The sequence below is a fragment of the Coenobita brevimanus genome, chromosome 68 (assembly GCF_032717465.1).
Source record: "Coenobita brevimanus isolate Jiangsu-jjx chromosome 68, ASM3271746v2, whole genome shotgun sequence".
NCBI lineage: Eukaryota > Metazoa > Arthropoda > Malacostraca > Decapoda > Coenobitidae > Coenobita > Coenobita brevimanus.
Genome location: NC_137021.1, coordinates 41,706,445 through 41,723,871, shown reverse-complemented (window position 1 = coordinate 41,723,871; position 17,427 = coordinate 41,706,445). Strand labels below are relative to the sequence as shown.

At 39.5% G+C, this 17,427-nt stretch overlaps 1 protein-coding gene across 1 annotated transcript in view; it reads left to right on the top strand.

The window, feature by feature from the left end:
- Positions 1 to 8,977: 8,977 nt before the first annotated feature.
- The window catches only part of LOC145405889 (allatostatin-A receptor-like), a 105,930-nt gene continuing 97,480 nt past the window's right edge, over positions 8,978 to 17,427 (top strand). The window contains exons 1-2 of the mRNA XM_080277145.1: positions 8,978 to 9,094; positions 12,304 to 12,461. Coding sequence (XP_080133271.1) covers positions 8,978 to 9,094; positions 12,304 to 12,461 — 275 coding nt within the window. The remainder of the gene's footprint in view (positions 9,095 to 12,303; positions 12,462 to 17,427) is intronic.

Genomic DNA, 17,427 nt, shown 5'->3' with positions numbered 1-17,427 from the left:
CCCTGTTCGGCCATCAACGACGAACCGTGTTTCTGGAGTGATGGGACTTATTTTGAATGGTAACATAAAGATCTAGACAAAATAAAATTAGTTCTGGTTTCCATTATCTGTCTAGGGCATCGTTGTACAGTTGATTAGTATCGTCTGTTGGTAGCAAGATCAGTGAAAATAGCCGCGTGATCATGAAACTATATATTTTTAAAATGTTTAAAAAGAGGCTACTTCACGAGGGTAATTAAGAATTTTACGGCACAAGTTAACCTAAGAGAGTGAAGCCCCAGTTTTGTAATCCTTAGTAATCTTCTTACAGGCAAGGATGTGTGTGTGTGTGTGTGTGTGTGTGTGTGTGTGTGTGTGTGTGTGTGTGTGTGTGTGTGTGTGTGTGTGTTCTTACCTAATTGTTCTTACCTAATTGTATCTTTACAGGAATGAGTCAAGCTCGTACTGTCCCGTGTCTTAAACCATATTTATCGTACATATCCTTAAATTTGTGAATTGTTTTGGCACACACTATTTCACTCGGTAGTGCATTCCATTGATCAATTGCTCTGTTTGGGAAACTGAATTTCCTTACGTCTTTATCACCTCTCTTCTTATGCAGTTTTTTGCAGTGTCCTCTTGCTGATGCTTCTCCATATGTTAAGTAATCATTTATGTCTATTTTCTCCTTCCCTGATATGCACTTATATAGCATTATCATGTCACCTCTTTTCCTTCTCTCCTGTAGTGTTGGTAGATTCAGTTTATTTAGTCTTTCTTCGTAGCTTAGGTCCCTTAAGCTTGGTATCCATCTTGTAGCGGCCCTTTGAACTTTTTCAATCTTGTCTATGTGCTTTTTGAGATGAGGACTCCAGACTACTGATGCATATTCCAGGGTTGGTCTAATGAATGTTATTATCCTTCTTAGCATGTTTTCATTTATGTATGTGAATGCTATTCTCATATTTGCAAGCAGTGTATACATGTTCCGTACCTTCTCGCTGATGTGATCAGCCGGAGATAGTCTGTTATTGATAATCACACCTAGGTCTTTCTCTCTTTCTGATGTGTATAGGGTTTTATTTCCTAACTTATAATCCCAATCAGGTCTTTTTCCACTTTTACCAAACTTGATTACATGACACTTGTCCACATTGAATTCCATTTGCGATGTACTACTCCATTCATGAAGTTTATTTATTTCTTCTTGTAGCTCTTTACAAGAGTCTGTGTTAGTAATTCTCCTTTGTATTTTTGCATCATCTGCAAACATATTCAGATAGCTCTCATTTCCGGTGTTACTGTTTATATCATTTATATACACTAAAAACATGATTGGTGCCAGCACTGAACCCTGTGGTACTCCACTAGTCACTTCTTTCCATGATGAGTAGTTTCCTCTTAGTACTGTTCTCATTTCTCTTTTTATGAGAAAGTCTTGCATCCAACAAAACAGTTTGCCTCGAATTCCTCCTTGATGGTACAGTTTCCATAAAAGTCTTTGGTGTGGTACTGTGTCAAAAGCTTTCTTGAAATCTAAATAGATACTGTCCACCCATCCTTCCCTTTCCTGTATTGTGTTTGTTACTCTGCCATAGTAGCTCAACAGATTAGTAACACATGATTTTCCTTTTCTGTAACCAAACTACTGTGTTCTTCTGGATGATTTACCCAAGCTTTTCTTATAAGCTTTTCTAATACCTTGCTTACAACACTGGTCAGTGATACTGGTCGGTAGTTGAGTGGATTTTGTCTATTTCCTTTCTTGAATAAGGGGACAATATTTGCTTTTTTCCAAATATCAGGTAGTTTACCGTGACTCAAGGATTTCTTGAAAATTAAAAATAATGGTTTACTTAACTCCTTTGCACATTCTCGTAATACCCAACATGAAATTTCATCAGGACCACTTGCTTTTCCTCTGTCTAATCTACTTAACTCCTCCTGTATTACTTTTTCTGCTATTTGTATATCTGGTAGTATGTGTGGACATGCATGTTCCACATAGTCCCTCTCAAAATTTTTTTCTTCTGTAAAAACTAATTGGAAATTCTTATTTAGTGCTTCACAAATATCTTTCTCTTGTGTATAAGTGATTCCCTCGTCCGTAATGGATTGTATTATATCTTTTACTTTGGTTTTGCTTCTGATATAGCTGTAAAACAGCTTTGATTGATCACTACTTTTATTTATTATATCCTCCTCAAACTGTTTTTGGGCTTCCCTCCTTATTCTTGTATAATCGTTTCTTGCCTGTTTGTAATTATTATACGCCCTTTCACTATTGTGTCTTCTGTATCTATTCCACGATAAATTTCTTCTTTCTTTTGATTTTTTATATTCTGTATTGAACCATTTCTGTATTTTCTTATCTGATTCTTTGTGCTGTGGGATGTACTTCTGGACTCCTATTTCATAAAATTCACAGAATTTTTTATATACAGCATTTAAATCTTGTCCTCTAAGCTCATTTTCCCAATCAACTTCTAAGAAATACTTCTTTAGGTCTTGATAATTTCCCTTTTTATAGTTTAGTCTCTTTTTGTAACTGTCATTGCTATTTACTATGTCATATGCTATCCTGAAGTTATAATTTAGTACTGCATGATCGCTTTTGCCGAGTGGAGGGTGATATATTAAACTGTCAATATCATTTTCTTGCCTAGTAAATATTAGATCTAGCACTGAAGGTACATCAAGTCCTCTTTTTCTGGTGGTTTCCCTCACATGTTGCGTTAGGAAAAACTCTTGCACGAGATCCAGGAGCTTTTGGTCCCAACAGCTTTCTTGGCTAATTATATCTAGAGTATTCCAATTTATATTTGTATTGAAATCCCCAGTTAGTATAATTCTTTCCGATTTCTCTTACATTTTATGTAGTAATGATCTTAAACTCTGAATTGTACTCTCTGCCAGGTCCTCATATTCGTCTCTTTCCCATGTGTTTGATCTGGGTGGCATGTACAAATTGGCTACAGTTACTTTACCTTCAGATGTGTTGATCTCTACTGCAATCAGTTCTACTTGTGATGGTATATTTAGTTTTATTTCCTTGACTTTTAGATTTTTCTTAGTTAATATTATAATTCCTCCTCCTTTTTTTTAAATTTTCTGTCTCTTCTCCATATATTGTATTCCTCTAAGTTTAGTATGTCATTGGATATCCTTGGTGTTAATTTTGTTTCAGTTAGGCATATTATTTGTGGTTCATTTCCTGTGACATAATCATTCATCTCTAGTAATTTAGATACCATTCCATCCACATTTGAGTACATCAACTTTATCATCTTGTTTATATACTTGTCATGACATGGGTCTACAACCTTCCTCCTTTTTATTCCATCCTGTTTGTGTACCACTTTCGTACCTGCAATCCTATTACTTTGTAAAAAAAATTTCTTCTTCTCCTCTTCTGATCTTCCCTCATTTTTTGTTTTTGCTTCCTCCCTTTTCTCTTTCAGTAATTCCAGTTCCTCTTGTGTTAGGCATCTTTTTATCCATACATTTTTGAACTCCTCTTTTTCCATAAGATTCTTTGCATTTTTTATTATCTCTTCCACAGTGTTTACACTCTGGAAAGTTACCTTTAGAGGTCTTGTCTTGCTTTTCTCGTATTTCCCTAACCTTTTGTGTTCCTCTATGTCTTTTACTACAGATTTCCTCTGATACTTCTTTCAGTAAGCTCATTACATTTGCCATCTCCTTTTTGTCTCTTGTGATCTTGTTTTTTACTTCTTCATCTTCTATGCCAGTGATTACTATAGGTTTGTTTATATCTACTGAATCTCTGACTAACTTCGGATTGTTTTGGATTATTCTTTTCACATCCTTTTTAATGCTTTTTTTCCTCCACCCTTGTTTCTAAGTCTTTCTTTACTATCACCATTTCAGCATACGTGGTTTCCACATCATTTTTGTAGCTTTGCACAGCTTCATTCACCTGTGTTATCTTCTCAGTATCACTGCTCTGGTCTATAAGACTGCTTACTTGCCTAATTGTCTCTGTGTCATTTTTTAACTCTTCCATAACACTCTCGTGATTGACTACTGTACTTGCCATTTCACTCATTTTTTTCCTAAGTGTACTCAATTCCACTGTTAGTTCACTGATGGTTGTGTCTTATTGGCCTCCCTTCCTAGTTTTTCTATTTCTTCCTTTTGCAAGTGCATCTGCTTTTTTATTTCATCAATTTCATTTTTGAAAGCCATTTCTAGTTTGTGTACACGTTCGACCAGTCTATTGTGAGTCTCCACTTCAACCAGTTCTCGGTAGAAATCATCATTTTGCTTTTTACCTTTATCCCTTTTCTTTTCCAAATTTGCTTTACTAAAGTATGTATCCATTTTGCAATACTAAAAGAACAGAGTATGTACGTACAGAGTATGTACACTTTCCCCATGTTGCTGTAGTCTAAACAAACCTCAGCTGACTCAGCGCATTTTTTCCTCTTGGTTCTCTTTTCTGTTTGAACAAGTCTTGTTTAAACTTATTATTCTTTTCCTTTTAATAAAGAAAAATCATTTAGTCTAACCTGGTACAGAGCTTGACTCATACAAAGATACTAATTTAGGTAATGCCACTGGACGTGTTGGTTCGGTACGGAGCGCCGATGTCGGACGTCTGCCTCAATTGACTCCCTGTGTGTGTGTGTGTGTGTGTGTGTGTGTGCGCGCGTAACATACAGAGGGGGGGAGCGACTGGGGAGAATTTTGTGGTAATTCAATCGTTTCCTGCCGAAGACATCATTACATGGTACTGTTTATTGAATCTTACTGCTTGCAATTGATTTTATTGATATTTGTGGGACTTGTTGAACCAGATAGTGTTAGTAGTGTCTTCCTAATATCGTTACAACATAGCCTTCACTCATAAGCTAAGTAAAATCTGATGGGAGCAAAAATTTATGGGAGATCTTACCGTAATGAAAAAGTTAAGTGACGTTAAAAGGATTTTCGTTGCATACAGTACATTCTACCGGTTGGCGAAATAAATCAAACTAAGGGAGACTTTCGGTCTGGAAGGTTCAGATAAAGCCTTCCGTTACTTCCTCACTACCGGAGATCCTTTCTTATGTAGTCTTGGTAGAAAGCTAGGATGAAATATAAAAGAGATTCTAATAATGAAGTGCCAGAATATATTGATATTTTTTATATTTTGTATATGCTGCCACCAGACAGCTTTCTTCAGTGTAGGAGAGACAAGCTGGGCATATTAACTCCTTCACTACTTTGATGACTTATCAGTTACGGTATACTCCTGACACCCCTACACATTTTTTTTACATCTTGAAAAAGACATTCGGCTTATGTGAATTTAACCTTTCACTTCATTGGAAACTTAGTTTTTATTTGTTTGTTCATTCTGCCTTCAGACAATTTAATTCAGATTAAGATGAATCTCTATACTGGTATAACCACAACACACTCAGAGCTCATGACTTGCACCAATAAAATATATAATTTACTCCTTCATCTGGCTCTGGATCCTCCTCAAAATTTAAATAACTTTTCCTTGACTCATTCCCCACCCATCCACCGTGTTTCAGTGAATCAGTCACAGACGCGGCTGACCACATAGCCTCAGTCCAAATTCGTTGACAGGGGTACTGAGGGTTATGATAACCGTTCTATCTTCACAGCTCGGAGTCACTCACATACTTTTTAAAATCTTTCATGTATGCCAGACAGAATGAATTTAAGAGTGAGAGCCTGTATAGCTTATCCGTTCTAAAGAAAGTTGGTAGAACTAAGCTAAAACAAGATTACTGGTTCGTTTATTTACTGTAGGTATACCGGGACATATTGCATATAAAAGAATGTAGTTCGTTGATAAGTTGTGGAAGAGAGTTCCGAAAATGTAAATACATAGGTAACATTTATATTAGAAGTTCTCGACAGAAAGAGGGCGAGACCGTATACCGGGTAGTTAACTCAGTCTAAACAATTTTTGCAGTCTGATTTTACACAGTCTAATTTCCTTTGTATATTTCTTTCCAGGCTGCAGCCACCGGTCGTTGTGTAAATGGCAAGTCCAGAATAATCTCCCAGGCACATACTCCTCGTACCTTCATCTCTCACCTGACATGATCTAACTTTACCTTGGCTGAATTCCTGGAAGCCAAGGCGAGGAAGGCGTAAGGGCTCCCTGCACTGAAGAAGAGCGTCATTAATGTTGCAAGTAATAAGAGAGTAGAGAACAACAAGGAAGAGCTACATCAAGTTCCTTGGCAGCTGCCAATGAAAACATTTTTGTACAGGATTTGAATCCAGGGTGTCTTTGGTGAATCATCGGGCCTTGTACTCTGTCTGCTTTAACTTGGAGTAAAATTCCCATGTTTCCATCTTTTATGCTGAGCTGAAGCAGGGTATTAATAAGAGTGTGTAGTGATAGTCACGAAGAAGCGTTATAGAGGGGATGTAGAGCTGTCAAACTGTCGTTACCTACGGGGGACGAAAATAACTACCAAGTTAATGTGGACGAAAGAGGGATCCGAGAGAATCTCAAAGGCATAATAGAGATACATTGTAAACGTATAAAAAAAACGTCTATATTGTACGTATATTGAGCTTCATGCAAGACTTAGGAAAACGATAAAAGTAGTAGGCTGGTTGTGACTAAATCACGGTAGTATAAGGATAATATAAATGTTTTTATTCGTGTAAGTGGTATTTCAGATGCTTGACCAAAGGAAAGAAAGGAAAAATGCTAATAGGCATGAGGGGAAATAAACTTAGAAAATAAAGATAAATATACAGATAAAACGAGAAATGAAATGTACAGACAGTTGGGAAATATAACCGAATATAGTACGAGAATAAATACAGTAAGAATTAAAAAAGAGAGAAGGAAAAAAAATGCACCAGACGTGCTTCAGAAGTTAAAAAGAAAAAAGATACACCTACGGAAAACTGGAAAACACGCTTAGAATACTAGAAAAATGGGCTAGAAAAACAAAGAAGAATTGCCAGACTTGTTTAAAAGTAAGAAAAAAAGATACCCCTATGGACAACAACAACAACAAACAACAGCAAAAACATTTTCAGAAAACGAGAAAAAGAGAAGAGGAAAATTACTATAAATTATGCTTCCAAGCTAACAAATTTATATGAAATCAGTGATAGTACTGAAAAGAAATATAAATAACTAGAATATAACCAGCTTCCTTTTAATTCAGGACAGCCACCAACAGACTAGTGTAATGTAACCTCAAGGAGAAAAAAAAAAAAGGTGATTTTGAATAAGCTTCCTACAATGCCAGTGAGATAATGGTTGGTGATGAACAAAAGGTGGTGTGCAATTTAAGACTGCCGACAGGCACACTCATACAAAGTGCACACACACATACAAATTCATGTACACACACTGTCTGAAACACCTTTATTTAGTTAATAAGGTACACATGAGAAATACGCACACACTGACATTTTCAAACACTGTTATCAAAACACGGATGACAAATACAAACAGGCACATACACTCAAACTCACATTCAGGCACTGTTGAACGGGGATAGTTACACATGATCAGTATATACAAACTTACACACACAGACACACACATGCTCTCAGACACTAATATGCTAAGTTTCATTGTGCATACGGAGCAGAGGCACATGCACAAATTCACAGGCACATACATACACATGCACATAGTCATAGGCACACACATACATAATATCGAGATAGGCAAATAAATCTACCCCCACATAGTGTTCTTTTAGACACAAGCGTCTGACACAATTGACCTGACAAGGAAAGCATCCAGACACTCCCCCAGACTGCGACATCCAACCATCACATTAATAATACAGGTACCTATTTCATTTCTAGGTGCAGACAGGCTAGAGTAAAGAGAGTTTTCAAAGTAATTAATAGTAATTTCTATATGCACATTGAACATATAGCTAATGGAATGATAAAGATTCATATTTGTTCCTGTTCGTGATATAAAGTAGTAAATTTGTACTTAGATTTTTACCCAGACTCCATCTAGCATATAACTACTTGTCTGAACGTGTTCACATAACATATTCGCAAAGTTACGTGCTTTTGCAAATAAACACACACACACACACACACACACACACACACACACACACACACACACACACACACACACACACACACACACACACACACACACACACACACACACACACACACACACACACACACACACTTTTTTAATGAGCACAGCACGCAAGGCACAACGATATCACATATTTACATATACCCAGCACATTCACTCACGATCCTAACCTCTGCATTTACCAACACCTATACAGTCGACACGAATCTCTAACATAGCACTTACGTCAGAGAGAGCTCATCCAAACACGGGCAAAGCATGTGCTAACACAAACAACAGAAAATACAATAAGATTTCATGAAACCAAACCACGCATCCAAATAAGCACATATACATAACACACAGATTTGTTTTAGGTTAGCATAGTACATTCGTCAAACACAGCACATACACGCGGACTAAACGTAAATAGACACTACCTCCAAAAACACAAAATAATATCCAAGACCTTCAGAGTATCTTCACTAGATCCTTTCAAGCCAAAATAAACTCAGACACATACGTATATAGCACACTCATTTATGTTAATACAATTTGTCCAAACACTAAAAGAGCACAAATTATAACCAAAACCAAAGAATTCTTCCCCCTCCCCCTGACACATGTACAAGAAATTATAAGCATGGCAACTTAGCCCTCTGAAACCTAACCAAGCACCAAAACAAACACATGTAAAACACGTACACTTTTGACACAGCAGAACAAAGGATAGAAAAAACACCTAAGAAGATAAGAACACTTACACACAAAAAGACTAACCAAAGCATTAACACCTTCAAAGGACTTCAACTTGCCCCTCTGAAGCAAGACAGAAAGATGGAGGAGCTTGGAGATACAACTTACGATGGAACTGAGGATGGAGGAGGATCTGAAGGGGGAAGGCTAGAGGGGAGTGGAGGAGGACTAGGGATGGACGATGACCAAGGGATAGAGAGCTTCCTATCCTTCCTGCCGCCCTACATCCTCTGCAACTCCACGAACTACACCAAGCTTCCGCTCTGCAATAACTACAATAAGACGCTTGAGGTGGGTTGTGATTCTTTTATTTTGTTGTACTCTCACGATCAGAAGTTTACCTACACTCTTTGCAGGCTGAGGTGATGGAAGATGTTTAGCTAATGAAATATTTTAAATATGTGCAATCCGAAGTACACAGCAAAACAGTATGAGATAGAAAATAATATATCTTCTGACGCATGTGCAAAACGGACAAATAAACAGCAGGTCAGTGCTGGCAGGGGATTGTTTGGAACTTCGGCTCGTGTAAGTACCTTAAAATTACTTCAATATATAACTTAACCCTTTTAGTCGGTCTTTGTCCTTTCAGTCCAATGTCTTCCGTTATAGGTTAGTTCTTGTATCTGTCACACGAATTTATGGAGGCAGTTATAGGAAGAATTCTCATCGTGAAGGGATAAATGAAGTCTGTTTCTAACCTCTACAGTAGGAAGAGTTTCTCCGTTGCTGAGGAAAATGGTATGGAGACAGATAGAAAAAAGAGATTTCTTCTGAGTGAAAGAGACCTCCTTTTAAATCACTCTTGCCATTATCAAGCGATTATTTTTCAGCCTTTGAGTGTCCACTGGTAATGAAGGGGGTGATTCAGGCTAATACCTATTCGATTCAGTTAGCATACTTTCCCCTAAGCTGGGTAAAATAGACATGGGTGAGATTCACAGACATACTGACGATCGATTCCCCGTCGTAACTTAGATATATTTTTACAGGAAGAACTAGACAAGAAAAGGTTTTTCACCCCTTTCCCGGATCTTCCTGGAAAAAAAATGTTATACCTTGAAGTATTTTTCATCTTGTAACTAAGACTGGCATAAGTTAAAAGAGGAGACAGAAAGATTCGACATTCTGCTTGTCCTTCCTGCGAATGAAGATCTGAGTTACGACAGGGAATTGATCTTAAAAGTGCCAATCGCTGTAATCAGGAGAATTACTCGCTGCAGCCAGGAGAGTGACTCTCTGTAACCAGGACAGTCACTCCCTGCAACCAGGAGAGTCACTTTCAGTAACCAGGAGAGTCACACTGTAACCAGGAGAGTCACTTTCAGCAACCAGGAGAGTCACTCTCAGCAACCAGGAGAGTCACTCTCTGCAACCAGGACAGTCACTCTCAGCAACCAGGAGAGTCACTTTCAGCAACCAGGAGAGTCACTCAGCAACCAGGAGAGAACTGAGCCAAACTGGAGCCCCCAGGGCGGCTCCAGCAACCTTCCTTGTGTCTACCTGGATGTAAGGAGATGTTTACCAGGGCTCTGTCATTCAAAAAGATTCTCAAGCCATACGTCCTTTTTGTTTCATTTTAGACCAGTAGCCCTCGAAGGTCCGACAGCAAACAGCTTGGCTATATTGGTTCCAGTGATGTACTAGCTTTGGTTTAGTACTGCTATCTTCAGGCTGTATTATTCAGTTTGGGGAAGTTGTTCATACTAGAGGCGTTAGATACGACCTTCCTTAACCCCTTCGCTACTTGAAGTCTCCCACGAGTTTAAAAGTGTCTAGAGGTAGCAAGGATAAAGTACACGCCATTGGGTTGAAGGTGTTGACGAGTTTATTAGGTTCTAATACTTAGCTTACGAGAAACCTGGGCCTTATTCTCGTCGGTTAAGGAAGCTCCTTCACACCTTTTCCTAAGCGAATTATCATTCTTATTACTCGTTACTGTCCTCTTTTGTGTCATTTAAGTCACTCAAATTCCATCATACTCACCGTAAATAACATACAAATTGATATTAACCAGCCTTGTCCAAAAATAAATCACTAAGGCAGAGGTGCTAGGGAGCTTCCTTGACCGAGGGGAATACTCATCCTGTTTTTTAAAGGGCAATAGTCTCCATTAGCTCTTTGAATTCTTTTATTTATTATGATTTTCATTTTTTCTAATTCTTATGGAGTTACAATATACATAGTTTAGGAGAGACTGATTGTACAGGAGGGTTTAAATAATGCTCTAATTTCTCCTTTTACTACTAAAGCTTTAATAGCTGAGTCAGATAATCAATCAGAAACAAGAACTGCATTAGTAAATCGCCCACTGGCTGAATGACTCGACTCCTGTACTGACACACACACACACACACACACACACACACACACACACACACACACACACACACACACACACACACACACACACACACACACACACACACACACACACACACACACACACACACACACACACAGTCTCTTTCTCTCTCTCTCTCTCTCTTGTTACCATTAGACTATTATATTCGGCTTTGGACAGAGGCCATGTAGTTAGTGGGCAGATAACATTCTCCCCTCTCCCGCAGTATGCTGGATGATATTGCATTTTATCCCTGTTGCCACCATTTATGTACAACTTTAGGGAGATTTATCTGGCCGGAGGAATTACCTATAGTCTTCATTAACTCCTTCAGGACGAGAGGGATCTTAATCTGGATATAATTTTATGAAGTTCTCTCAAGCAAAATGGAAAAGACATTAACTTCTTACTGTTTAACTACTTAAACACGAGGACGTCATTTATATTTCCTTTTTGGCAACTCCAGACTATTTACTTCCGATTGCGAAGGATGTCCAGTGCCAAAACCCTGCCTATGTACACTTACAATGTCCTTTTGAGATGCGCTGGAGAGGGATGCCTTCATCTGGTGGCACCGTTATGTTCAGGTGGCTCCACTGTCTGGTCATAGAAGCGTCCCTCAGGTCCCTTGCTATCTTCCAAGTGGAGAACAGTGGTTTGCAGGAGGGTGACTTTAACTTGTAGTCCTCTGGGTTCATATTCAGATGAGACTGAGATTGCAACTACTATTACAGCCAAATATGCTTAACACATACACTCTAAGGCGGAATTCATGCACTGCTTTCCATAAACTAGCACAAATGCAGCAGAAAACCCTATATTAAGCAGGAGAGACCAGAGACATCGTGAAGAGAAGCGTCGACGAAAGAGAGAAGCACATATTACTACCCTACAGCCAGAGCCAGCAACAAGAGTGGATGCAGATAAAGGAGTAACAACCCTTTCCGAATACCATATCTTAACATAAACGTTCAATTCTCTTTCCTAACAATGGTTAACAGGCTATCTCTGACCTCAGCAATCCATCCCAACAGGAGAACTAGGCATTCGAGTTTGCGCTGATCGTGGGCGATGCTGTCTGGTATGATCAGTTAACACTCAGTTCCTAATAATGGGTAAAAAGTTATCCTTCACCTCTCCTACTCGTCCCCAGCAGGAGAACCAGGCTTTCGAGTACGCGCTGATCGTGGCCATCGTGGTGCCTATCATATTCGGCATCATCGTGTTGGTGGGACTCTTCGGGAACACCCTCGTCGTCATCGTCATCATCGCTAACAAGCAAATGAGGTCCACCACGAATTACCTCATTTTCAGGTGAGAGAAATGAGACAGAGGGATAGATAAATAGACAGATATACAGATAGATTAGCTAGTTGATGGATTACAGGCTAGATTGACAGAGATAGTAATTGTAGAAATAGCCACAGGTTCATCTGAAACGCCAATCCGGCTGCAGTTGCCCTTATCTTTTTAGTTTATCATCCTCCATCTGGGATATGGGGAGGGATTGAGGGACGGATGAAGATGAGAGACGTTTGTTATTCAGGCAGTGGAGCCACCCAGCGATATCGGGCAATGGAGCCGCCCAGTGATACCAGTGCCATCACGTGAAGGCACCCCCCTCCAGCACCTCGATAGATTGATAGATGAATTAAGTGAAAAAGAGCAATAAACAAAAAAAAAAAAAAAAAGGTATCCCACAGGTAGATGAGGTAAATTTGTTATAGTTAGATTTTTTTTTCCCCTATTTCTGTACAGTCCATAGTAAAAAATACAGAATTACCGTTCCTGCCTGTAAAGCTAATTTTCCAGCTTCCCCATATTTACAGTACAGGTTATATGGGAAAGGCTGTCACATTTTTTTTTAACACATCAGCGAGATATGGCGATGATTTACTATGTTATTTTACATTTCCAACGTGAACAAATTTATGACATGGATGTAACTCATTGCACTAAAAATGTAACGGTTAACCTCTTCACTCATGTCACTTGTTTCAGCGATTTATTCTTGCCACTTCTAAATGCATTTTATTCAACTTTGAAAAGTGCTTTTGGTGAAAGTGCTAACGAAAGCTAAATCTACTCCCCCCCCCCTTTCAGAAGATCTCTCCAAGGTTGAATCAGATTCACTTGATATGAGCTGAATAAAATGAAAAACACATAATTGAAGTGAGGTGGCCTTTGAAAATGTATGAAACGCAGTTACGCGTTCTGATAATTAAGAGGGCCCAGAATCACTGTAGAGTTTACGTCATCCTTAACCCACTGAACTGGAGTATACCTTTCCTTTTGTTCTCTTCCATCCTTGACGTTTCTTTTGAGCTTTGGATAAATTTTTCGAACTGGGGGGGGGGTAAATATAGCTTCAATAAACCCCTTCACAGCAAGAGATCTTTACCACATTCAGTAAAATCGTCAGGTAACAGTAGGAATAAATTAAACAGGACCGTCACCTGTACTGTACATGGATCGAAACTGCATGGCTAGTTCAAAGACTGTACGGCGTAAATTTAACCCTTAAGATTCTATTTTTAAATAATAGCTGTAATTACCATAAGCTTTGTGTACTATGGAAAATAATCACTTAACACAAAGTTACGCACTGTGTCATGCAGTAAATGAAAATGTTGTTCCTAAGATAGATCATTAATGTATCGCGGTGGAGGGTTCCGGTGATATTCTAAATGATCAGTGAGGCTTCTGATGATACAAGGTGATTAATCTTCTGTCATCTGAGTATGCAATAGCATGTGGTACCAGTACTGGCTTGAAAGTGTCAGGCAAACGATATATATAGTGTCCCCATGAAATTAAAGTTTATTAACGTGGGGTAGAATCATGAAATTTTGCAACACCCACCGCCAGTGATGTCAGTGTTTCGCTTGAGGAGTTCACAGGTACTTTTACGATCGAAAGTACATCCCTTTACCAATATATATATGACATTTGACTTGCAAGAAAATTATCTGTTGTGTGCAAGGACTGGAACTGGTTAGGCCTGTTTTACTGTTTACATCTACACCCCACTCCGACCAACCTCAGTGCATGGTCCAATTTCACATCTTTCCTTTGATGACCGATTTTTAGCTGCGTCACATGGTCAGGTAATTGAGAGCAACACGAGCAAACCTCTTGTTTTAGAAATGTGAAATAAACCTCTCCTGTACCCAAACCATGAGTCCCACAACAACTGTAATGTCTCCACAACATAGTGTGTAGAAGTAATGTACAATGTTTATTTAATCCTCCTCCTCCTCCTCCCCTGACTTACCTTCCTCCCTATCAACCTCCCTCCCTCCCTCCCTCCCTCCCTCCCGACCGACCGACCGACCGATCGATCGATCGATGGATCGATCTGCTTACCTGTCTACATTTCCTACCTACCTACCTACCGACCGATCGGCCTACCTGTCTAGATGCCTACATACCTAAGGACGTAGATACATACATACGTACCTACCGACTGGCTTACTGTCAAAGATGCATAGACAGACTGCCGACTAGGGTACGTTTTGAATTACCTCCTCTGTTCTCTGCTTAATATCCGAATTGAATGGCGCTGTGCTAGGGTTTCTCTCTCTCTCTCTCTCTCTCTCTCTCTCTCTCTCTCTCACCCACAAGCGCGCACACCCCCACACGCTCGCGCACACACACACACACACACACACACACACACACACACACACACACACACACACACACACACACACACGCGCACCCCCCCCCGCACACCCACACCCACCCACACACACACACACACACACACGCACACACACGTGTGGCCCCCAAGGGGGCCATAGCGGGCAAGTGTAAGTAGTAAATCATTGTGTCTGCCTTACACTAGGGTGAGGTGGCCATGTGTGTAAGATTGTCGCAATTCTTCCCCTCGCTCCAGCTTATACTTGCTACGTTTCGACACTGCCGGACCAATGAGATGGCCAGAAAATATATTGCAAAGTAGCAACACTTTCTGTGCAATATGCAGGAGTGAACTTGTTGAGCAAACCATATATAAAGTCCTCTTCTCCTCTATAGAAGGGATTCTACCAACAGACTTGGGACACTACAGTGAGCAAATGTTTTCCCTTTGCTCCTTATGTAACCTCCCTCGCGGCCACGACCCCAATTGTTGCTCGCAGATGTTAGTGTGAAATATATACTGCTATCTGTACAGTATTGTGTTACTTGGGAGATATTTAATTGATATTAGTACTGTGAAGTTGGCATTTTTTTCTGTCTGTCTATCTATCTGCCTACAAATATACTGTATTTAGATACATAGTTTTATAGTGTACCGGTATGTATTCCTCCACTCTGCCTTCCAGCTCATTGGTGGCCTCACTACCACACCTCTAACTTTGATATTGCTCTCACATATTCTCCTTGTAGTCCAATTTCTGCTCATTTTCTCATTCATTCAATTGTTTCTTAGTATCATCGGCCACTTGAACAAAAAATTATAATAATAATAATAACAGCATTGATTATATATATATATATATATATATATATATATATATATATATATATATATCTATATATATATATATATATATATATTTAAATAACAGAACGGAGGAAGGAAAAACAAATGGGGAAAAAAAAAATCCATACACCAGACTACTGGTGTCCTCCATTCATAAAATATCTGTAACAGTTAGACTTGAACAGTTGTGGGTTGAAATTTGGAGGAAAACAACTCTGGGGAAGCGAGTTCCAGAGAGATGCAGTTCGGGGAATGAAAGAATTCTGATAGGCAGAAGTTCTGCAATATGGCTGAGTGACATTCCAGTCATGAGCGCTACCAGATGCCCGTGTAGCACGAGGGAAGGCATGGAGAGGCGGCACCATGGACGCAACCTCGTCTGAGCACTTGCCAAAAAAATATCTGTAAAATAATGCAAGGGAGGCAACATTCCTTCTTACTTGCAGGGGAGGTAGTTTATATGTAATGGCAGGGTTGTAAATGATTCTAACGGCTTTATTCTGAATTTTGTCCAGTTGTCTCAATGCAACCCCTCCACAACCATTCCACTGGGGTGAGCAATATTCAAGCTGAGAGTGCACATGACTCTTATAAATTATAGCTAACTGCTCATCGGTGAAGAAGTTACGGACTTTGTACAATAATCCAAGTTTCTTTGAGGCGGCCTTAGCAAGTGATCTGACATGAGAGGTCCAGTTGAGGGCACTGTTAAGTGAGACACCAAAATGGGAATATTAGTAGCACTGAAGGTAATGTACGAATCTGGCAATATCTGTCTATTAGTAAACTGTATATATTTAGTTTTACTAGCATTAAAAGAGACAAGGTTGTTTTGTCCCCATTCACTGATTGTAGCTAGATCTTGATTTATGGAGATGGCTGTACTGAGTTGAGAGGTAGAGATAATTGACTTTTACCCTATGCACTCATACGCTGATGACTCCAACCTTCACCTTTCCATTCGATTCCCACAACGTCCATCTCAGCAGTTACTTCAACAGGCAAGGGATGAGGCTATGGCACACCTAATGTCTGACTTGGCTCGTATCTCTGACAGGGGTAAAAATAATCTGGTTGTTTTTAATGAATCAAAGACTCAGTTTTTGCACCTATCAGCCCGACAAAATCTTCCACAGGTATACCCACTTATGTTTAATAAAATACTCAACTTAATCTTGCATCATCGTTGAACATGCTTGGGGTTTCATTTGCTCGAGATTTGTCTTGGAAAGATCATATTACATCTCTTGTAAAATCTGCTTCCAAGCGATTGGGTGTGCTAAGCCGACTCTGTTCCTTCTTTGTCCCTGCACAATTGTTGACTCTATACAGGGGTTTTATCCACCCCTGTGTGGAGCACAACTCTCATGTGTGGGGAGGCTCTCCACATACAGCTCCTCTCAGTAGGGTGGAGTCAAAGGCATTTTGTCTCATTAACTCTCCCCCTCTTACTGACTCCCTTCAACCTCTGTCTCTTTGCCGCAGTGTTGCATCTTTATCTCTTTTCTATCGCTACTTCAATGGTCACTGTTCCTCTGAACTGTCTGCATGCATTCCTCCACTTCTACGACGGGCGCGTAGCACCCGTCTAGCAGCAAACTCTCACCCCTTTTCTGTCCAACTCTCTAATGCAAGAGTTAACCGTTACTCCCAGTCCTTCATTTATGCAACAGGTCAACTCTGGAACTGTCTCCCTCTGTATTTCCTGCTTCCTATGATCTCCAGTCTTTCAAATGCAGTGTGTCCAGGCATCTCGAAATGAATGGATCTTGAATTTGGCTCTCTCTTGTA